We start from the raw sequence: 23923 nt of genomic DNA on the forward strand, positions 1-23923 counted from the left end.
ATGGACTTCAAGTGTGGTGAAAGGTTCAATAATTCATTGAGTTTCAAAACCATCAACCTTCGCTGTAGGTGAGAGGCTGTTCACGTGAGGGATGTGAGATCTAATAAGCAAGATGCATCTGTAGGAGAACTGTTGACGTGAGAGCAACTAAATGGAAGTGAAACCATTCAAGTGTGAAGTTTGTGATAAAACATTTGTGACGTCCACGAGGCTCCTAATACATCAGCGGATTCACACAGGAGAAAAACCCTTCAAGTGTGGGATTTGTGAAATGGTTTTCACCCAATCCTCCCATCTCCTCTCACACCAGAGGATTCACACTGGGGAGAAATCCTTCATGTGCCAGGTGTGCAATAAGTCATTTGCGCAATTATCGACCCTCCGTGTACACCAACGGATTCATACAGGGGAGAAACCATTTATTTGCAAGGTGTGCAGTAAATCATTCTCACAGTCATCAAATCTCCATGCACACCAACGCATTCACACTGGGAAGAAGCCATACCTATGTGAGGTGTGCAATGCATCATTCTCATACCCATCAAACCTCCGCAAACACCAACACCTTCACACTGGGAAAAAACCATTCAAGTGTGAGGTGTGTGACCGAGCCTTCGCAATGTTAGCAACGCTTGTGACTCACCAACACATTCACACTGGGGAGAAGCCATTCAAGTGTGAGATGTGCAACAAATCATTTTCGCAGTCATGGACTCTCCTCGTACACCAACGCATTCACACTGGAGAGAAGCCGTTCATGTGCAAGGTGTGCAACAAGTCATTCACACGGTCTTCGACTCTTCTCCAACACCACCGCATTCACACCGGGGAGAAGCCATTCATGTGTGGTGTGTGCAATAAATCATTCTTGCGGTCATCAACTCTCCTTGAACACCAACGCATTCATACCAGGGAGAACCCATTCATGTGTGACGTGTGCGATAAATCATTCTCACGGTCATCGACCCTTGTTGTACACCAACGCATCCATACTGGGGAGAAACCATTCACATGCGAGGTGTGTGACAAATCATTCTCCGACTCATCAAACCTCCGGAAACACCAACGTGTCCACGCAGAACAGAAACCATTCATGTATGAGGTATGCAACAATCCTTCTCAAGGTCATAAAAACTATTGTTCCATCAAAGTATCCACACAGGAATAACCCTTCAAGTGCAAGATTTGCGATAAAGCTTTAATCACATATTTAACCCTCCTGGAGCTCCAGGTCATACAGGGGAGAAACTCTTTTAAGTGTGATGTTGGTAACAAGGCTTCTATGCACTCCTGTGATCTCCCGAAGTACCAGTGGATCCACACTGTTGAGAAAGTATTCAGGTGTGAGGTGTGTGACAAGGCTTTCACACAATCAACTTACTTCTGGTCCATCAACACACATGCATAGGGGAGAAACCACATCAATGTGAATTCTGTAATAAAGCCTTCACAGAGTTATAGGACCTCCTGGAACATCAGTGAACCCACACGGAAGACAAACCCTTCCAGTGTGACGTGTCAGGATTGTTTCACCTACTCCTCTCTCACCAAACACCAACATCTCTGCACGGACTTGGAGCCGGCACATCTGCTTCCATTACACCCAATGTTGTCTGTGTTGTTTACCCTCTGGTGCTTTCACAGGGGAGCTGTACTTCCAAAGCACTTGAAGGAAATCAACTATTTTCTGATAGGTAAAAGGCTTTTTTAATGTAAATATTAAAGCCCAGCCTTTAATACCCATTTTAAAATAAGGATTTCAGTATTCATAACCTTAGGTCATGACAGAACACATAATTTAAACAGGTTCAGAGGTTCAAAGCCTGACACATCCACAAACTAATTGGAGATAAAAACTAAATTTTACTGACAATATGAACGGGCTAATGAACGGATTTCAAAGTTAGTTTCATATTGAGAAATGAGTTGTACCAGTAATCAAGGTCGAAATAAGCACCATAGCAATATGAAGAAACCATTGTTCAGAATATGGATAAGGTAAAGTCAGTAGAAAATCAGTAAAAACTAGACTTGATTACAGCATAAAATCACATTCCATAGCATACACAAATATTCAAACGTGAAACATTTAAACCTTATGTTGCACATTGAGGATTGACAGTTAACCATCGAATCAAATGTATTTGAAACTCCCCCAAACCAATTAGTATGACATAGAGGTGTAGACAGATGGCTCAGACTGATAACATTCTCCTTAAACATGAGGGTCCAAGCAGCCCTTTTCTATCCAGGATAACTCTATACTTTGATCTAACTACTTGCTGTCCTTATTTTCATATTTGTTAATTAAAAAAAAAAGTTTTCAGTACTTGAGAAGTTAGTTCAGTGGGAATGGAGGTTAGGGCAGTTGAATGTTCCTCCTGCAGAATGTGGGAGGAAAGGGTCACCTCGAGTGTCCCTGCTGACTACATCTGCGGGAAGTGCACCCAACTCCAGCTCCTCGAGAACCGCGTTAGGGACCTGGAGCTGGAGTTGGATGAACTTCGGATCATTCGGGAGGCGGTTATTGAGAGGAGTTATAGGGAGGTAGTCACACCTCAGGTAAAAGAAGAAGGTAGATGGGTTACCGTCAGGGGAGGGAGAGGGAACCGGCAGGCAGTGCAGGGATCCCCTGTGGTCGTTCCCCTCAATAACAAGTATACCGTTTTGGATACTGTTGCGGGGAACGACTTACCAGGGGTAAGCAATGGGGCACAGGTCTCTGGCACAGTGTCTGTCCCTGTTGCTCAGAAGGGAAGGGAGAAGAGGAACAGAGCACTTGTCATTGGGGACTCCATAGTTAGAGGAACAGACAGGAGGTTCTGTGGGAACGAAAGAGACTCATGGTGGTGTGTTGCCTCCTAGGTGCCAGGGTTCGTGATGTCTCTGATTGTGTTTTTGGGATCCTTAAGGGGGAGGGGGAGCAGCCACAAGTCGTGGTCCACATAGGTACCAACGACATAGGTAGGAAGAGAGATGGGGATTTGAGACAGAAATTCCAGGAGCTAGGGTGGAAGCTGAGAGCTAGAACAAACAGAGTTATCTCTGGGTTGTTACTCATGCCACGTGCTAGCGAAGTGAGAAATAAGGAGAGAGAGGAGTTGAACACGTGGCTACAGGGATGGTGCAGGAGGGAGGGTTTTGGTTTCCTGGATAATTGGGGCTCATTCTGGGGTAGGTGGGACCTCTACAACCAGGATGGTCTTCACCTGAACCAGAGGGGTACCAATATCCTGGGCGGGGAGATTTGCTAGTGCTCTTCGGGGGGGTTTAAACTAATTCAGTAGGGGGATGGGAACCTAAATTGTAGTCCCAGTGTACAGGATGTTGAGAGTAGTGAGGTCAAGGATAGCGTTAAAAGTTTGAAAGAGGGCACCGGCAAGCAAGACGCTGGTTTGAAGTGTGTCTACTTCAACGCCAGGAGCATCCGGAATAAGGTGGGTGAGCTTGCAGCATGGGTTGGTACCTGGGATCTCGATGTTGTGGCGATTTCGGAGACATGGGTAGATCAGGGACAGGAATGGTTGTTGCAGGTTCCAGGATTTAGATGTTTCTGTAAGAACTGAGAAGGTGGTAAAAGAGGGGGGTGTGTGGCATTGTTAATCAAGGAAAGTATTACGGTGGTAGAAAGGACGTTTGAGGACTCGTCTACTGAGGTAGTATGCGCCGAGGTTAGGAACAGGAGAGGAGAGGTCACCCTGTTGGGAGTTGTCTATAGACCTCCGAATAGTTCCAGAGATGTAGAGGAAAGGATAGCAAAGATGATTCTCGACAGGAGCGAGAGTAACAGGGTTTTTGTTATGGGGGACTTTAACTTTCCAAATATTGACTGGAAATACTATAGTTCGAGTACTATAGATGGGTCAGTTTTTGTGCAGTGTGTGCAGGAGGGTTTTCTGACACAGTAGGTAGACAGGCCAACAAAGGGCGATGCCACATTGGATTTGTTACTGGGTAATGAACCCAGCCAGGTGTTAGATTTAGATGTAGGTGAGCACTTTGGTGATAGTAATCACAATTCGGTTATGTTTACTTTAGCGATGGGCAGGGATAGGTATATACCGCAAAGCAAGAATTATAGCTGGGGGAAAGGCAATTATGATGCTATTCGGCAAGATTTAGGATGGGGAAGGAAACTGCAGGGGATGGGTACAATCGAAATGTGGAGCTTTTTCAAGGAACAGCTACTGCGTGTCCTTGATAAGTATGTACCTGTCAGGCAGGGAGGAAGTTGTCGAGCAAGGGAACCGTGGTTTACTAACGAAGTTGAAGCACTTGTCAAGAGGAAGAAGAAGGCTTATGTTAGGATGAGACATGAAGGCTCAGTTAGGGCATTTGAGAGTTACAAGTTAGCCAGGAAGGACCTAAAGGGAGAGTTAAGAAGAGCGAGGAGAGGACACGAAAAGTCATTGGCGGATAGGATCAATAGAAACCCTAAGGCTTTCTATAGGTGTATCAGGAACAAAAGAATGACTAGAGTAAGATTAGGGCCAATCAAGGATAGTAGTGGAAAGTTGTGTGTGGAATCAGAGGAGATAGGGGAAGCGTTAAATGGATATTTTTCGTCAGTGTTTACACTGGAGAAAGACAATGTTGTCGAGGAGAATACTCGGGTACAGTCAACCAGGCTACATGGGATTGAGGTTCACAAGGAGGAGGTGTTAGCAATTTTGGAAAGTGTAAAAATAGATAAGTCCCCTGGGCCAGATGGGATTTATCCTAGGATTCTCTGAGAAGCCAGGGAGGAGATTGAAGAGCCTTTGTCCTTGATCTTTATGTCGTCTTTGTCGACAGGAATAGTGCCTGAAGACTGGAGAATAGCAAATGTTGTCCCCTTGTTCAAGAAGGGGAGTAGAGACAACCCTGGTAATTATAGACCTGTGAGCCTTACTTCGGTTGTGGATAAAATGTTGGAAAAGGTTAAAAGAGATAGGGTTTATAATCATCTTGAAAAGAACAAGTTGATTAGCGATAGTCAACACGGTTTTGTGAAGGGTAGGTCATGCCTCACAAACCTTATTGAGTTTTTTGAGAAGGTGACCAAACAGGTGGATGAGGGTAAAGCGGTTGATGTGGTGTATATGGATTTCAGTAAAGCGTTTGATAAGGTTCCCCACAGTAGGCTATTGCAGAAAATACGGAAATATGGGATTGAAGGTGATTTAGCAGTTGGATCAGTAATTGGCTAGCTGAAAGAAAACAGGGTGGCGGTTGATGGCAAATGTGCATCCTGGAGTTCAGTTACTAGTGGTGTACCGCAAGGATCTGTTTTGGGGCACTGCTGTTTGTCATTTTTATAAATGACCTGGAAGAGGGTGTAGAAGGATGGGTTAGTAAATTTGCAGATGACACGAAGGTCGGTGGAGTTGTGAATAGTGCTGAAGGATGTTATAGGTTACAGAGGGACATAGATAAGCTGCAGAGCTGGGCTGAGAGGTGGCAGATGCAGTTTAATGCAGAAAAGTGTGAGGTGGTTCACTTTGGAAGGAGTAACAGGAATGCAGAGTACTGGGCTAATGGCAAGATTCTTGGTAGTGTAGATGAACAGAGAGATCTCGGCATCCAGGTACATAAATCCCTGAAAGTTGCCACCCAGGTTAATAGGGCTGTAAAGAAGGCATATTGTGTGCTAGCGTTTATCAGTCGGGGGATTGAGTTTCGGAGCCACGAGGTCATGATGCAGCTGTACAAAACTCTGATGCGGCTGCACCTGGAGTACTGCGTGCAGTTCTGGTCACCACATTATAGGAAGGATGTGGAAGCTTTGGAAAGGGTTCAGAGGAGATTTACTAGGATGTTGCCTGGTATGGAGGGAAGGTCTTGCGAGGAAAGGCTCAGGGACATGAGGTTGTTTTCGTTAGAGAGAAGAAGGCTGAGAGGTGACTTAATAGAGATATATAAGATAGAGGGTTAGATAGGGTGGACAGTGAGAGTCTTTTTCCTCGGATGGTGATGACCAACACGAGGGGACATAGCTTTAAATTGATGGGTGGTAGATATAGGACAGATGTCAGAGGCAGTTTCTTTACTCAGAGAGTAGTAGGGGTGTGGAACGCCCTGCCTGCAACAGTAGTAGACTCGCCAACTTTAAGGGCATTTAAGTGGTCACTGGATAGACATATGGATGAAAATGGAATAGTGTAGGTCAGATAGGCTTCAGATGGTTTCACAGGTCGGTGCAACATCGAGGGCCGAAGGGCCCGTACTGCGCTGTAATGTTCTATGTTCACTTTTCCACTCTAACTCTTGAAGTTCATGCAAGCTGTTTTGCCGTAAGCAAGAATCCATTTCTGTATTATTTTGGAAGTTAAATTTTTTTATAAATTACTTCTCTTTAAGTAATTAAGCTAGCAAGACTTTATTGAGAATAGATTCAAGTTTCTCAATTGTAATCAAATAGAGGGAATAAAAGATTCTTATTTTCATCCGAGAAGTGTAACTCAAATTTCTACTGAGTTTTAGTGTTGCGAGACTTCACTCGAACCGCATGGTAGATCTCTACTGCACTGTCTGCCTCAGCAGTATCTGTCTCTGACCTCTTCAACGATCAGTCCAATTGTTTCAAGAAAGCCAATTGAACCTTTACCCTAATCGCCAAATGCCAAAATACATCTGTATGTATTGAATCTCCTGGATAAACTCAGCATCATTTCAGTGCAGGATCAGGTATAAGTCACTCACTGACTCTCACTCTGATAAAGAAGGCAATCAGTTACTGAATAGAATGGTCTCAGCTTCTGCTCTACCAGCACAAGCACCCAGGGAAGGAGCCATTCCTGGGATAGTAATGGAGGGATTTCAATTAGCTTTAACACGTAGAATCAGCCAGGAAACCTGTTCCTCAGCTGAACTTGGGAAGGGCAGGATGTGTCTCGGCTGTGACAATCTCCGTTGTCTGATAACATTCACTGTGTGGGTCTACACCTGAATGGCCACTCGAACAGAGCACTGGAGGACAATCAATATTCACAGTCTGTACTCCAGGTCAGTATCTTGAGGATTAGAGAGAATGTGAGATGATAAAGAGGATTTCAACTCTTCAAAAACAATTTGCTTTTCTATATCACCTGTAACATAGCAAAACATCACGAGGGTTTCATACCGACATTATCAGAGAAAAATTAACACTGAGTCAAAGAAAGAGATATTAGGGGATGTCACTGTGTCTCTGGGAGGCTTTCTTCAGCCACAGGAAGTAGGTGATTCAGGAGAATGTGTGTCAGGATTTTCTCTGCACAAGTGGGAAACACCTCAATAGTTTCAACAGCCAGATCTATCTCTCTTCTTGAAGATAGCTACTTGTCACATTCCTGAAGCGGGGAGAGGGGACTTATTTTTCCTCCGTGATCCATTGGATACATTTGTGGAGTTTTGATGTGAGCAGAAGTCCACCAGCTTTGAAGCAATCAGCTGGAATATCCATCCGGGTCTCAGGCTTTTTTGTTTTTCAGCGGTTTAATTATTTGGTACAGCTTGTCGCATGACGTACCCATGCATTCTCCCACAGGCACTGGGAGGATAGACCGAAGCGTATCAGCTGTCACTGTATTCATGGTTGACGAATTGTTTTTTCTTAACATTGTCATGGTTAAGAAATGAAATATACTGTGAAAGCTGAGCTAGTGAACTGGGATACCAAGCCTGAGAATAGATCAGTTGAGGAGCAGTGACAGACATTTAAGAGGATATTTTAGAATACTCGGAATAAGTATATTCCTTCAATAAATAAAAACTAATCACCCATGGTTAGTAAATGAATTTAGAGAAAGCATCTAAAGTCGGGAAAGATGAGTAATAGGTCAGATAATTGGTCAGAATACAAACAATAACAGAGTATGACTGAAAGGTTAATCAGGAAAAAAAAAATTAAAGTACGAGAGGAAGCTAGCTAGAAATGTTAAAAACAGCTAGCAAGAGTTTCTGCTGGTATTTAGGAAGGAAGAGAATAAGTAACACGAGTGTTGGTCTTCTTCCGAGAGTGGCAGTGGGCAGTTAATAGCAGATAATAAGGAAATAGCAGATGAAATGATCAAATATTTTGCTTTTGTCTTCACTACAGAGAATAAGAACATAAGAACTAGAAGCAGGAGTAGGCCATCTGGCCCCTCGAGCCTGCTCCGCCATTCAATTAGATCGTGGCTGATCTTTTGTGGACTCAGCTCCACTTTCCGGCCCGAACACCATAACCCTTAATCCCTTTATTCTTCAAAAAACTATCTATCTTTACCTTAAAAACATGTAATGAAGGAGCCTCAACTGCTTCACTGGGCAAGGAATTCCATAGATTCACAACCCTTTGGGTGAAGAAGTTCCTCCTAAACGCAGTTCTAAATCTACTTCCCCTTATTTTGAGGCTATGTCCCCTAGTTCTGCTGTCATCCGCCAGTGGAAACAACCTGCCCGCATCTATCCTATCTATTCCCTTCATAATTTTAAATGTTTCTATAAGATCCCCCCTCATCCTTCTAAATTCCAACGAGTACAGTCCCAGTCTACTCAACTTCTCCTCATAATCCAACCCCTTCAGCTCTGGGATTAACCTAGTGAATCTCCTCTGCACACCTCCAGCGCCAGTACGTCCTTTCTCAAGTAAGGAGACCAAAACTGAACACAATATTCCATGTGTGGCCGCACTAACACCTTATACCATTGCAACATAACCTCCCTAGTCTTAAACTCCATCCCTCTAGCAATGAAGGACAAAATTCCATTTGCCTTCTTAATCACCTGTTGCACTTGTAAACCAACCTTCTGTGACTCATGCACTAGCACACCCAAGTCTCTCTGAACAGCGGCATGCTTTAATATTTTATCGTTTAAATAATAATACCGTTTGCTGTTATTCCTACCAAAATGGATAACCTCACATTTGTCAACATTGTATTCCATCTGCCAGACCCTAGCCCATTCACTTAACCTATCCAAATCCCTCTGCAGACTTCCAGTATCCTCTGCACTTTTCGCTTTACCACTCATCTTAGTGTCATCTGCAAACTTGGACACATTGCCCTTGGCCCCCAACTCCAAATCATCTATGTAAATTGTGAACAATTGTGGGCCCAACACGGATCCCTGAGGGACACCACTAGCTACTGATTGCCAACCAGAGAAACACCCATTTATCCCAACTCTTTGCTTTCTATTAATTAACCAATCCTCTATCCATGCTACTACTTTACCCTTAATGCCAAGCATCTTTATCTTATGCAGCAACCTTTTGTGTGGCACCTTGTCAAAGGCTTTCTGGAAATCCAGATATACCACATCCATCGGCTCCCCGTTATCTACTGCACTGGTAATGTCCTCAAAAAATTCCACTAAATTAGTTAGGCATGTCCTGCCCTTTACGAACCCATGCTGCGTCTGCCCAATGGGACAATTTCTATCCAGATGCCTCGCAATTTCTTCCTTGATGATAGATTCCAGCATCTTCCCTACTACCGAAGTTAAGCTCACTGGCCTATAATTTCCTGCTTTCTGCCTACCTCCTTTTTTAAACAGTGGTGTCACGTTTGCTAATTTCCAATCCACCGGGACCACCCCAGAGTCTAGTGAATTTCGGTAAATTATCACTAGTGCATCTGCAATTTCCCTAGCCATCTCTTTTAGCACTCTGGGATGCATTCCATCAGGGCCAGGAGACTTGTCTACCTTTAGCCCCATTAGCTTGCCCATCACTCCCTCCTTAGTGATAACAATCCTCTCAAGGTCCTCACCTGTCATAGCCTCATTTCTATCAGTCGCTCGCATGTTATTTGTGTCTTCCACTGTGAAGACCGACCCATAAAAACCTGTTCAGTTCCTCAGCCATTTCCTCATTTCCCATTATTAAAACTCCCTTCTCATCCTCTAAAGGACCAATATTTACCTTAGCCACTCTTTTTTGTCTTATATTTGTAAAAACTTTTACTGTCTGTTTTTATATTCTGAGCAAGTTTACTCTCATACTCTATCTTACTCTTCTTTATAGCTTTTTTAGTAGCTTTCTGTTGCCCCCTAAAGATTTCCCAGTCCTCTAATCTCCCAGCAATCTTTGCCACTTTATATGCTTTTTCCTTCAATTTGATACTCTCCCTTATTTCCTTAGATATCCACGGTCGATTTTCCCTCTTTCTTCCGTCCTTCCTTTTTGTTGGTATAAACCTTTGCTGAGCACTGTGAAAAATCGCTTGGAAGGTTCTCCACTGTTCCTCAACTGTTCCACATAAAGTCTTAGCTCCCAGTCTACCTTAGCTAGTTCTTCTCTCATCCCCTTGTAATCACCTTTGTTTAAACACAAAACACTAGTATTTGATTTTACTTTCTCACCCTCCATCTGTATTTTAAATTCCACCATATTGTGATCGCTCCTTCCGAGAGGATCCCTAACTATGAGATCATGAATCAATCCTGTCTCATTACACAGGACAAGATCTAGGACCGCTTGTTCCCTCGTAGGCTCCATTACATACTGTTCTAGGAAACTATCGCGGATACATTCTATAAACTCCTCCTCAAGGTTGCCTTGACCGACCTGGTTAAACCAATCGACATGTAGATTAAAATCCCCCATGATAACTGCTGTACCATTTCTACATGCATCAGTTATTTCTTTGTTTATTGCCTGCCCCACATATCGTTACTATTTGGTGGCCGATAGACTACTCCTATCAGTGACTTTTTCACCTTACTATTCCTGATTTCCACCCAAATGGATTCAACCTTATCCTCCATAGCACCAATGTCATCCCTTACTATTGCCCGGATGTCATCCTTAAATAACAGAGCAACACCACCTCCTTTACCATCCACTCTGTCCTTCCAAATAGTTTGATACCCTCGGATATTTAACTCCCAGCCGTGACCATCCTTTAACCATGTTTCAGTAATGGCCACTAAATCATAGTCATTTACGATGATTTGTGCCATCAACTCATTTACTTTATTCCGAATACTACGAGCATTCAGGTAAAGTACACTTATGTTGGTTTTTTTACCTCTGTTTTGAATCTTAACATCTCCAGTTTTATTCCTTTTGTTATTACTGGGTCTATTCACTGAGCTCCCCTCAGTCACTGTACCTTGTACTTTCGCTCTTTTAGATTTTTGACTATGTCTTCTCTGCCTTGCACTTTTCCCCTTACTTTCTTTTGCTTCTGTCCCTGTTTTACTACCTTCCAACTTCCTGCATCGGTTCCCATCCCCCGCCACATTATTTTAAACCCTCCCCAACAGCTCTAGAAAACACCCCCCCAAGGACATCGGTTCCAGTCCTGCCCAGGTGCAGACCGTCCGGTTTGTACTGGTCCCACCTCCCCCAGAACCGGTCCTAATGCCCCAGGAATTTGAATCCCTCCCTCTTGCACCATCTCTCGAGCCACGCATTCATCCTATCTATCCTGACATTCCTACTCTGACTAGCTCGTGGCACTGGTAGCAATCCTGAGATTACTACCTTTGAGGTCCTACTTTTTAGTTTAACTCCAAACTCCCTGAATTCCGCTTGTAGGACCTCATCCCGTTTTTTACCTATATCGTTGGTGCCTATGTGCACCACGACAGCTGGCTGTTCACCCTCCCCCCCAAGAATGTCCTGCAGCCGCTCCGAGACATTCTTGACCCTTGCATCAGGGAGGCAACATACCATCCTGGAGTCTCGATTGCGTCCACAGAACCGCCTGTCTATTCCCCTTACGATCGAGTCCCCTATCACTATAGCCCTGCCATTTTTCTTCCTGCCCTGCTGTGCAGCAGAGCCAGCCACAGTGCCATGAATCTTGCTGCTGCCTTCCCCTGGTGAGCCATCTCCCCCAACAGTATCCAAAGCGGTATATCTGTTTTGCAGGGAGATGACCGCAGGGGACACCTGCACTGCCTTCCTACTCTTGCTCTTTCTTTTGGTCACCCATTTTCTATCTCCCTCAGTAACCTTCACCTGCCGTGTGCCCAACTGCTAAACGTGCTATCCACGACCTCCTCAGCATCGCGGATGCTCCAAAGTGAGTCCATCCGCAGCTCCAGAGCCGTCAAGCGGTCTAACAAGAGCTGCAACTGAACACACTTCTTGCACGTGAAGGAGCCAGGGACAGTGGACGTGTCCCTGAGCTCCCACATCGCACACGAGGAGCATGACACGGGTCTGGGAACTCCTGCCATGTCTTAAACCCTTGGTAAACTCAAACAACTAGAATTTCAAAATAAAAATAAATAAATTAGACAATGAAAAGAAAAAGAGAGACTACTTACCAGTCACTTACCAGGGTTAAAACGCACCTCCTCACACTCTGCACCGAATTACCTCACTGCACCAAATTACCAAGTTGCAATTCCCACTCTGGATGTGCCTCACTCACTCACCCACTCACTCACTCACCCAGGCTGTGTCTTCTTGACCATTCCTCATTACCTCACTGCACCAAATTACCAAGTTTCAATCCCCACTCTGGATGAGTCTCAATCCGGATGTGTCTCCTGGAAAAGTCTGAAAAAGATTCCTGTAATCGTCATAAATCAGGAGGTGGGAGAGAGAAAGAAACTAGGTGAAATTACAATCACTAATAAAGCAAAACTGAGCAATTACGGGCTGATTAGTCTTCGTGTCCTGATTAACTTTATACTTGGGAATTAAAAGGGGAGGCTAATGAGCTACCTGCCAGTAGATGTGTGTTGGTTTTGATTTTCCGAACTTCATTGGATTCTGAAAAGATTCCATCACACTGGAAAGTAACAAGAAGGGATGGAGGCAGAAAACGGGGAGCCAAAGGCCAGTTTGCCTGAAGAAGGTTAGAATTGATCATGAAGGATGTTATAGCTGGGCACCTGGAATAACTCAAGGTGATTGGGAAGACTCAACATGGTCAGGGATAGGTCAATAGAGATGCAGTGCAAATATTTAAGAGAGTATTTCAAAATGTACAGAATTGATAAATTCTAATGACTAAGAAAAATTACAAAGGACAGATCGACCATCTGTGGTTAACTGGAAAGGTTAAAGATAGCATCAAAGGGTCAAAGCACAGAAAAGCAATAGATATAGGGGACTTAAGTCGGGGGCACAGAGAGGTGCTTGTATGGCCATGTAAGAAATTCCAGGATGGCATGTTCCTCCCTGGTGCCATGGTCGTGGATGTTTCAGAACAGAGCTTTCTGAAAGGGGAGGGTGGACAGCTAGAGTTTTTAGTACACATTTGTACTAATGACATCGGCAGGAAGAGTGATGCAGGGAGTTAAGTAGTAAGTTTTGAAAAACAGGACCACGAGGGTTGTAATCTTGGGAGTACTCCCTGTGCCACTTGCCAGGGAGGCTAGAAATAGAAAAATAGTGCAGCTAGACACATGGCTAAAGAGCTGGTGTAGGAGGAAGTGTTTCAGTTTTGTAGACCTTTGGGACCTCTTCCGGGGCAGGTGGGACCTGTACAAGAGGGCGAGTTTCATGTAAACTGGAGGGGCACCAATATCCTGGCCGGAAGGTTTGCTAGCTCGGGAGAGTTTAAACTGGTGTGGCATGAGGTTGGAAACCAGATCAGTAGGTTAGCAGGCGAAGTAACTGAGGGCGAGTTAGGTACTTGTGGATAAGGGTAAGAGTAGTCCTTGTGTGAACATGCTAAATTGGGGAAAGGCTAATAACAATACTTTTAGGCTGGAACTGAAGAATTTAGATTGGGGGTGACTGAGAGTAAATCAACATTTGACATGTGGGTGTCTTTCAAGTTAATTAGAATTTAGGACCGGCATGTTCCGATGAAGTTGAAGGGTAAGCATGGCAAGTTCCGGGAACCTTGGATAACGAGGGATATTGTGAGCCTAATCAAAAAGAAAAAGGAAGCAGTCGTAAGGTCTAGAAGGCTGAGAACGGACAAAGCCCTTGAAGAATATAAAGAAAGTAGGAAGGAATTGAAGCAAGGAGTTAGGAGGGCTAAAAGGGTTATCAAATGCCCTTGGTAAACAGTATTAAAGAGAATTTCAAGGCATTTTATACGTACATAAAAGAGCAAGAGAGTAGCGAGGGGAAGGGGACACCCAAGAACAGAGGAGGGAATCTATGCATGGAGCCAAAGGAAATGGACGAGATACTCTGCATCAGTATTCACCAAAGGGAAGGACTTTATAGATGATGAGTCTAGGGAAGAGTGTGGAGATATTCTGTGTTGTAGCACAGTGTTTAGCAGCGTTGCCTCAAAGTGCCGGGGACCAGCGTTCAATTCCTGGCTTAGGTCACTGTGCGGAGTATGCACATTCTCCCCGTGTCTGCATGGGTTTCCTCCAGGTGCTCCAGTTTCCTCCCACAGGTCCTCAAAGACGTGATTGTTAGGTGAATTGGATATTTTGAATTCGCCCTCAGTGTACCCGAACAGGTGCCGGAGTGTAGCGACTAGGGGATTTTCACAGTAACTTCATTGTACCGTTCATTGTACATTGTAAGCCTACTTGTGGCACTGATAAAGATTATTATTATTATGTCGATATCGAGCAGGAGGAAGTGTTGAGCATCTTATAATGCATTAAGGTAGATACATCTCCAGGGCTTGTTGAGATCTACCCCAGAATACTGAGGGAGGCAGGGGAGGAAATTGCTGGGACATTGACAGAAATCTTTGTATCCTCATTGGCGACATGTGATGTCCCAGAGGACAAGAATCGCCAATGTTTCTTTGTTTCAGAAGGGGAGCAGGGATAATCCAGGAAATTATAGGCCGGTGAGCCTTATGTAAATGACAGGGAAATTATTGGAAAAGATTCTCGGGAACAGGGTTTACTCACATTTGGAAATAAATGGATAATTAGCGATAAGCAGCATGGTTTTGTGAAGGGGAGGTTGTGTCTCACTAACTTGATCAGGTTTTTTGAGAAAGTGACGCAGATGATCGATGAAGGAAGGGCAGTGTATATTGCACTTCAGTAAAGCTTTGAAAGTCCCGCACGGCAGACTGGTACAAAAGGGGAAGTCACACGGGATCAGAGATGAGTTGGCAAGAACTGACTTGGTCATAGAAGACAGAAGTTAGAGATGGAAGAGTACTTTTTTGAATGGAAGGCTGTGACTCGTGGTGTTCCGCAGGAATCAGTGTTGGGATCTTTGTTGTACGTAGTATATATAAATGATTTGGAAGAAAATGTAGCTGGTCTGATAAGACGTTTGCGGATGACACGCATATTGGTGGAGTTGTGGATAGTGAAGAGGATTGTCAGAGGATGCAGCAGGATATACATTGGTTGGAGACTTGGGCGGAGAAATGGCAGATGGAGTTTAATCCGGACAAATGTGAGGTAATGCATTTTGGAAGGTCTAATTCAGGTGGGAAATATACGGTAAATGACAGAACCCTTAAGAGTATCGACAGGTAGAGGGATCTGGGTGTACAGGTCCACAGGTCACTGCCTTCATCGGCCAGGCCATTAAGTATAAAAATTGGCAAGTCATGGTGCAGCTGTATCGAACCTTAGTTAGGCCACACTGGAATATAGCGTTAAATTCTGGTCGCCACACTATCAGAAGGATGTGGAGGCTCTGGAGGGGGTACAGAAGAGGGTTACCAGGATGTTGCCTGGTGTGGAGGGCATTAGTTATCAGGAGGGATTGGTTAAACTCGGTGTGTTCTCAGTGGAATGACGGAGGTTGAGGGGGCGATCTGATAAAAGTCAACAAAATTATGATGGGGCATGGACAGAGTGGATGGTCAGAAGTTTTTTTCCTAGGACGGAGTCAATTACTAGGGTACATAGGTTTCAGGTGCCAGAGGCAAAGTTTAAAGAAGATGTGCGAGGGAAGTTTTTTTTATAGAGGGTAGTGGGTGCCTGGAACTCGCTGCCCGGAGGAGGTGGTGGAAGCAGGTATGGTAGTGACATTTAAGGGGCTTCTAGGATGGGAAGAGAGGGATACGGGCCCCGGAAATGTAGATAGGCAGCATGGACAGCGCAGGCTTGGAGGGCCGAAGGGCCTGTTCCTGTGCTGTACTTTTCTTTGTTCTTTGTTTTTTGTACAACATGGCACTTGTATCAGCTCCAGGTAATCATGGTCAACATGGTTTTGTGGAAGGGAATTCATGTTTAGCCACCTTATTTCAATTATTCGAGGAAGCAACATGTGCTGTGGATAAAGGGGAACCGGTGGATGTACTGTCCTTAAATTTCCAGAAGGCATTTGATAAAGTATCTCATCAAAGGTTATAATGGAAAATAAAAGCTCATGTTATTTGAGGGGGGGGGGGGGGGGGGGGGGTGAGACATATTGTCATGGATAGAAGATCGGCAAACTTACACGAAGCAGAGATTTAGGCATAAAACAGGAATTATACAGTAAATTACAGAACCCTTACCAGTATTAACAGGCAGAGAGATCTAACTGCACAGGTCCACAGATCACTGAAAATGGCAACGCAGGTGGATAAGGTAGTCAAGAAGGCATAGGGCATGCTTGCCTTCATCAGTCGAGGTATTGAGTAAAAAATTGGCAAGTCATGCTGCAGCTCGATAGAACCTTAGTTAGACCACATTTGGAATATTGTGTACAATTTTGGTCACCATACTACCAGAAGGGTGTGGAGGCTTTAGAGAGAGTACAGAAGAGGTTTACCAGGATATTTCCTGGTCTGGAGGGTTTTAGCTATGGTGAGAGTTTGGATAAAGTCTGGTTGTTTTCACTAGAACGACGGAGATTGAGTGGTGACTTGGTAGTGGTTTACATAATTAAGTGGCATGGACAGAGTGAATAGTGAGACACTTTTTCCCAGGGTAGAAAAGTCAATTGCGAGGGGACATCAGTTTAAGGTGAGATGAGGGGAGTGAGTGCCTGGAACGTGCTGCCCCCGGGGGAGGTGGTGGAAGGAGATACAATAGCAACATTCAAGAGGCACCTTGATGAATACATGAATAGATGGGAATAGAGGGATACAGACCCCGGAAGTGGAAAAGGTTTTAGTTTAGACAGGATCATGATCGTTGTAGGCATGGACGGCCAAAGGGCCTGTTCCTGTTCTGTACTGTTCTTTGTTCTGTCAAAACAAACTTTAATTGAAACACAAATTTAACCACATTAACATAAAGGTAATCGCTTTGTAATTATCAGTTAAACAGTTCTCAAAAAAAGGAATAGCTTTAACTTATTATCTACATCTGCCACTAATTCCAATTAAGCAACCCATTTCAAATGCCACTTAGAAATAAAATTAACACAACAGGTTTATTTGCGGTTTTCAGTGGCAATATATTTAGAGAGACCCTTTCGAGTAGATCGAGAACACTTCTTCCTTGTCACACGGCAAACTATTGTTCAACTTAAATATTCTAGCAGACTGCAAAGCTACAGACAGGCATGGCTCCTCCCATTAATTACATCATCTGTATCCCACCAAGTTCCACGACCAACTGAGCTAGGACTAGACATCACTTCCACATAAATTATCTACACCCCACACTTCCGGTGGCGGCCATGGAAGAGTAGGTCGTGCATTCGGCAGCTCCCGTCTGGAACGGACTCTCAGACCTTTTTTCAGGAGTTTTCACGGACTTTTTGGGGCAGATTGGTGAAGCGAACACTGCCAAAAGGATTCCCTCTCTGTTGTATGGGTAGCTGGACCAGGAGTGGCCGGGTGAAGCGTTTAAGTCCCAACAGACAGAAACCTGCGGAGCAGGCGCCGAGGCACGGCATGGTGGCCGGTATAGACCAGGGTGCATGGGCGCAGTGGTCACAGGAGCAACAGGAGTTCCATAGGGGCTGCTTTGCTGATCTTAAAAAGGACATGCTGGCCCCGACGAAGGCATCAGTAGACCAAATGATCACAACTTAGGCGACACAAGGGAAAGTGATTAAGGAGATGGAGAAAAAGCTATCCGACCATGAGGACGAGTTGGTCGTATTGGCCCTTAAGGTGGAGGCGCAGGATGACCTCCACAAGAAGTGACAGGAGAGGCTGGAGGACCTAGAAGACAGAACTTGAGAATTGTGGGCCTCCCCGAAGGTGTGGAGGGGTTGGATGCGGGAGCATTTGTGTCCAAGATGCTGGAGACGCTGATAGGGACGGGGGTATTCTCTCGACCCCTGGAGCTGCACAGAGCCCTCGCAAGGAAGCCAAAGGCGAATGAACCGCTTCTCGGACAAGGAACTTGTCTTGCGGTGGGAAAAAAAAGAACAGAGCAGCAGGTGGAAGAACAGTATGATACACACCTACCAGGACCTGGGTGCGGAGCTGGCCAAGAGGCATGCTGGATTCAACCGGGTAAAGGCGACCCTCTTCAGCAAGGGGGTGAAATTTGGGATGCTACACCCAGCGAGGCTATGGGTCACATACAGGGAACGGCATCACTATTTTGAGATGTGGACGAGGCGTGGTCATTTGTCAAACTGGACGCAAGTATCCTACAGAAAGGGAACTGTAGTGACATGTATGACCGACTGGTAGATAGGGACGACACCGTACTGGACGCAACAAGAAGGAAATGGGAGGACGACCTGGGGATGGAGATAGGGTGGGGACTCTGGAGCGAAGCACTGCATAGGGTCAACTCCACCTCCACGTGCGCAAGGCTCAGCCTGACGCAACTAAAAGTGGTACATAGAGCCCACTTAACGAGAAACCGTATGAGTAGGTTCTTCCCGGAGGTAGAGGACAGATGTGAGCGGTGCCAAAGAGGCCCGGCCAACCACGCCCACATGTTCTGGTCTTGCCCCAGACTTGTGGAGTACTGGACAGCCTTCTTCGAGGCTATGTCCAAAGTGGTGGGGGTGAGGGTGGAGCCATGCCCGATAGTGGCGGTCTTCGGGGTTTCAGACCAGCCAGATCTATTCCTGGGGAGGAGGGCGGACGCCCTTGCCTTTGCCTCCCTGATCGTCCGCCGTAGAATCCTGTTTGGCTGGTGGTCAGCAGCACCGCCCAGAGCTGCAGACTGGCTGTCCGACCTCTCGGAATCTCTCCAAATGGAGAAAATCAAATTCGCCATCCGAGGGTCGGACAACGGCTTCCACAGAACGTGGGAGCCATTCATGCAATTTTTCCGGGACCTGTTTGTGGCCAACGTACAAGAGGAAGAATAGTCGGGTGGCCAAGAATCAGGGGAAAATGGACGGGAATCGGGGGAAGGTAGCCGGGAGGGGGGGGAGGGCTACGGGTTCGTTATGGGGGTTTGATGGCTAGCTAAGGCCCAAAACCAAACTGTAAATAAATGCCTATAAACATGTGCCTCGGCCATATTGGGGAATGTAAAATATGTATGCCGGCTAAAGGGGGGGGCGGCCACAGTTATTATTACGAAGATGCTTACCTGTAAATATACATGTTAATTTTTGCGTGTTTTTTTTTCTCTCTCTAATAATTTGTTATTTGTTCAATATAAAATATGAAAACTCAATGAAAAACATTTTTTTTTAAAAAGTACTACGTCGAACTGCTTCTTGAAAACATACAATATTTTAGCCTCAACTACTTCCTGTGGTAACAAATTCCACAGGCCCACCACTCTGGGTGAAATTTCTTTCCTCATCTCAGTCCTAAATTGCCTACACCAGGTTAAAACACTGCTCCTTCCTCAGGTGAATGAAGAGGTTTGTTCCAGAAACATCTATATAGACATATTCAAAGATGCCAGACAATGCTTAGAATGCGAGCATTGGCAGGTGATTAAATCTTTACAGATCCAGAGATAGGGGTAACCCCAGGTTAAAGAGGTGTGAATTGTTTCAAGCCAGGGCAGTTGGTAGGATTTCGCAAGCTCAGGCCAGCTGGTGGGGAATGAATGTAATGCGACATGAATCCCAGATCCCGGTTGAGGCCGCAATCATGTGTGCAGAACTTGGCTATAAGTTTCTGCTCGGTGATTCTGCGTTGTCGCACATCCTGAAGAACGCTTACCCGGAGATCAGCGAATGAATGCCCTTGACTGCTGAGGTGTTCCCCGACTGGAAGGGAACATTCCTGCCTGGTCATTGTCACATGATGTCCGTTCATTCGTTGTCGCAGCGTCTGCATGGTCTCGCCAATGTACCACACTTCGGGACATCCTTTCCTGCAGCGTATAAGGTAGAAAACGTTGGCCGAGTCGCACGAGTATGTACCGCGTACTTAAATTGGTGGTGTTCTCACGTGTAATGGTGGTATCCATGTCGATGATCTGGCACATCTTGCAGAGATTGCCATGGCAGGGTTGTGTGGTGTCGTGGTCACTGTTCTGAAGGCTGGGTAGTTTTCTGCAACCAATGGTTTGTTTGAGGTTGCGCGGTTGTTTGAAGGCAAGTAGTGGGGGTGTGGGGTTGACGTTGGCAAGATGTTCATCTTTATCGATGACGTGTTGAAGGCTGCGAAGAAGATGTCGTAGTTTCTCCACTCCGGGAAAGTACTGGACGACAAAGGGTACTCTGTCGGTGTGTCCCATGTTTGTCTTCTGAGGAGGTCGGTGCGGTTTTTTGCTGTGACGTGTTGGAACTGTCAAACAATGAGTCGAGCGCCATATCCCGTTCGTACGAGGGCATCTTTCAGCGTCTGTAATTGTCTGTTACGCTCCTCCTTGTCTGAGCAGATCCTGTGTATACGGCTTGTCCATTGTTCCCGGCTGGGTCACTGTCTGTGTGGAGTCTGCACGTCCTCCCCCTGTGTGCGTGGGTTTCCTCCGGGTGCTCCGGTTTCCCCCCACAGTCCAAAGATGTGCGGGTTAGGTGGATTGGCCATGCTAAATTGCCCGTAGTGTCCTAATAAAAGTAAGGGGGGGGGGTTGTTGGGTTACGGGTATAGGGTGGATACGTGGGTTTGAGTAGGGTGATCATGGCTCGGCACAACATTGAGGGCCGAAGGGCCTGTTCTGTGCTGTACTGTTCTATGTTCTATGTTCTATAGGGGATGGCTTCTTTAATGTGTTCAGGATGGAAGCTGGAGAAGTGGAGCATCGTGGGGTTATCCGTGGGCTTGCGATAAAGCGAAGTGCTGAAGTGACCGTCCTTGATGGAGACGAGTGTGTCCAAGAATGCAACTGATTTTGGAGAGTAGTCCATGGTGAGTCTGATGGTGGGATGGAACTTATTGATGTTATCATGTAGTCGTTTCAGTGATTCTTCGCCATGGGTCCAAAGGAAAAAAATGTCATCAATGTATCTGGTGTATAACATCGGTTGAAGGTCCTGTGCGGTGAGGAGGTCTTGTTCAACCTTGTCCATGAAGATGTTGGCATATTGAGGTGTGAATTTGGTCCCCATGGCTGTTCCATGCGTCTGGATGAAGAACTTGTTGTCGAAGGTGAAGAAGTTGTAATCCAGAATGAAGCGGATGAGTTGCAGAATTGCGTCTGGAGATTGGCAGTTGTCGGTGTTGAGTACTGAGGCTGTTGCAGCAATGCCGTCGTCATTGGGGATGCTGGTGTAGAGTGCCGAGACATCCATTGTGACGAGGAATGTTCCTGGTTCAACTGGTCCATGGGTGCTAAGTTTCTGCAGGAGGTCCATCGTGTCACGACAGAAGCTGGGCGTACCTTGTACGATGGGTTTCAAGATGCCCTCGATGTAGCCAGAAAGGTTCTCACACAGGGTCCCATTGCCTGAAACGATAGGACGTCCTGGTGTGTTGGCCTAGTGTATTTTCGGGAGGCAGTAAAGAGCTCCAATGCACGGGAGTACGTGGGATGAGAGCACGTACGGTGCTCTGAAGGTCTGGAACCAAAGTCTTGATCAGTCTGTTGAGTTGGCGGACGTGTTCCTTGATCAGATCTGCGGGTAAGTGTCTGTCTTGTTCCTGGTTGTTGAGTTGTCGGTATACTTCTTTGCAGTAATCCATTCTGTTCAGTATGACGGTGGCCCCTCCTTTGTCTGCTGGTTTGATGACGATGTTGCGGTTGGTCTTGAGAACGCGGATGGCATTGCATTGTGCTTGAGTGACGTTCGGGGCTGCCTTGTGAATGCGATTGATGAATCTGGCATTGACACGACTCCTGACGGCTTGAGCATACATGTCGAGTCTAGGGCAGGGGCCTTCCGGAGGGGTCCAATTCGACTCTTTCCTCTTCGGTTGCCAAATGTAATGTTCTGCACAATTTCTGGGCAACTAGACCAAGGCTTCGTGGTTGTGCAGATTTCTTGAGAGCCTCACAACAATCAGAGGAAACATCGGAGCAATGCCAATTCTCATAAATCAACCATGCATGCCTGATCATCAGATTTCTGCAGGTTCAATGCGTATCTCTCAGTTAGGTTCCTTGCCTGTCGATCCAGAGTTCGGCAGATTTGGGCGACTAAATTAATATGTTAAAACAATTAGAAATTATTTTGTCTCACCATACCACGTATGCCAAATTGTCTGCAAGTAATTGTATTTACAAAGTATCCCGTATTGAATATACCTATTACGGTACAATGATGTGTTGGGAATGTGCAGGTGGCTATGTCATCAGTGAAAGCACAACCACTCCGCTCACTCTCCTCCTGTCAGTGTGACTCACTCCCCTACTCTCCTCCCCTTAGTGTCACTCCCTCCCCTCACTTTCCTCCTGTTAGTGTCACTCCCCCATTCACTCTCCTCCTGTTAGTGTCACTCCCTCCCCTACTCTCTCCCTGTTAGTGTCTTTCCCTCTCCTCACTCTCCTCCTGTTAGTGTAACTCCCTCCCCTCACTCTCCTCCTCTTAGTGTCACTCCCTCCCCTCACTTTCCTCCTGTTAGTGTCACTCCCTCCCCTCACTCTGCTCCTGTTAGTGTCACTCCCTCCCCTCACTTCCCTCCTGTTAGTGTCACTCCCTCCCTTCATTCTCCTCCTGTTCGTGTCACTCCCTCCCCTACTCTCTCCCTGTTAGTGTCACTCCCTCCCCTCAATCTCCTCCTGTTAGTGTCACTCCCTCCCCTCACTCTCTCCCTGTTACTGTCACTCCATCCCCTCACTCTCCTGTTAGTGTCACTCCCCCTCCCTCACCCTCCTCCTGTTAGGGTCAATCCCTCCCCTCACACTCCTGTTAGTGTCACTCCTTCTCCTCATTCTCCCCCTGTTACAGTCACTCCCTCCCCTCACACTCCTGTTAGTGTCACTCCCTCCCCTCATTCTCCGACTGTTACTGTCACTCCCTCCCCTCACTCTCCTCCTGTTAGTGTCACTCCCTCCCCTCACTCCACCCTTGTTAGTGTCACTCCCTCCCCTCACTCTCCTGTTAGTGTCACTCCCTCCCCTCACTCTCCTGTTAGTGTCACTCCGTCCACTCGCTATCCTCCTGTTAGTGACACTCCCTCCCCTCACTCTCGCCCTGCTAGTGTCACTCCCTCCCCTCACTCTCCTCCTGTTAGTGTCACTCCCTCCCATCACTCTGCTCTGATTAGTGTCACTCCCTCCCCTCACACTCCTGTTAGTTTCACTCCCTCCCCTCACTCTCCTCCTGTTAGTGTCACTCCCTCCCCTCACTCTCCTGTTAGTGTCACTCCCTCCCCTCACTCTCCTCCTGTTAGTGCCACTCCCTCCCCTGCTGTTAGTGTCACCCTCTCCCCTCACTCGCCTCCTGTTAGTGCCACTCCCTCCCCTCACTCTCCCCCTGTTAGTGTCACTCCCTCCCCTCACTCACCTCCTGTTAGTATCACTCCCTCCGCTCACTCACCTCCTGTTAGTATCACTCCCTCCCCTCACTCCCCTCCTGTTAATATGACTCCCTCCCCTCACTCACCCCCGTTAGTGTCACTCCCTGCCTCACTCCCCTCCTGTTAGTGTCACTCCCTCCCATCACTCTCCTCATGTTAGTGTCACTGCCTTCCCTCACTCTCTTCCTGTCAGTGTCACTCCCTCACCTCACTCTCCTGTTAGCGTCACTCCCTCCACTCATTCTCCCACTGTTAGTGTCCCTCCCTCCCCTCACTCTCATCCTGTTAGTATCACTCCCTCCCCACACTCTCTTCCTGTTAGTGTCACAGCCTCCCCTCACTCTCCCCCTGTTAATCTCACTCCCTCCCCTCACTCTCCCTGGTTAGTGTCACTCCCTCTCCTCACTCTCTCCTGT

General features: G+C 46.2%; 2 protein-coding genes across 4 annotated transcripts in view; both read left to right on the top strand.

Moving 5' to 3' along the window:
* Positions 1–114: 114 nt before the first annotated feature.
* LOC119975715 (zinc finger protein 271-like) lies at positions 115–1198 on the top strand. Its single transcript, XM_038815537.1, has one exon. The coding sequence runs from the start codon at positions 152–154 to the stop codon at positions 1166–1168; it is 1017 nt and encodes a 338-aa protein (XP_038671465.1). The 5' UTR covers positions 115–151; the 3' UTR covers positions 1169–1198.
* LOC119975713 (class I histocompatibility antigen, F10 alpha chain-like) overlaps positions 986–23923 on the top strand; it is a 107586-nt gene continuing 84648 nt past the window's right edge. For 2 of the 3 annotated variants that reach the window (XM_038815532.1, XM_038815533.1), the window contains exon 1: positions 1588–1694. In XM_038815532.1, coding sequence (XP_038671460.1) covers positions 1607–1694 — 88 coding nt within the window. In that variant the 5' untranslated portion in view covers positions 1588–1606. Of the gene's footprint in view, positions 1103–1587; positions 1695–23923 lie in introns of those variants that run through there. The other variant, XM_038815535.1, reaches the window with a different exon arrangement.

The sequence above is a fragment of the Scyliorhinus canicula genome, chromosome 13 (assembly GCF_902713615.1).
Source record: "Scyliorhinus canicula chromosome 13, sScyCan1.1, whole genome shotgun sequence".
NCBI lineage: Eukaryota > Metazoa > Chordata > Chondrichthyes > Carcharhiniformes > Scyliorhinidae > Scyliorhinus > Scyliorhinus canicula.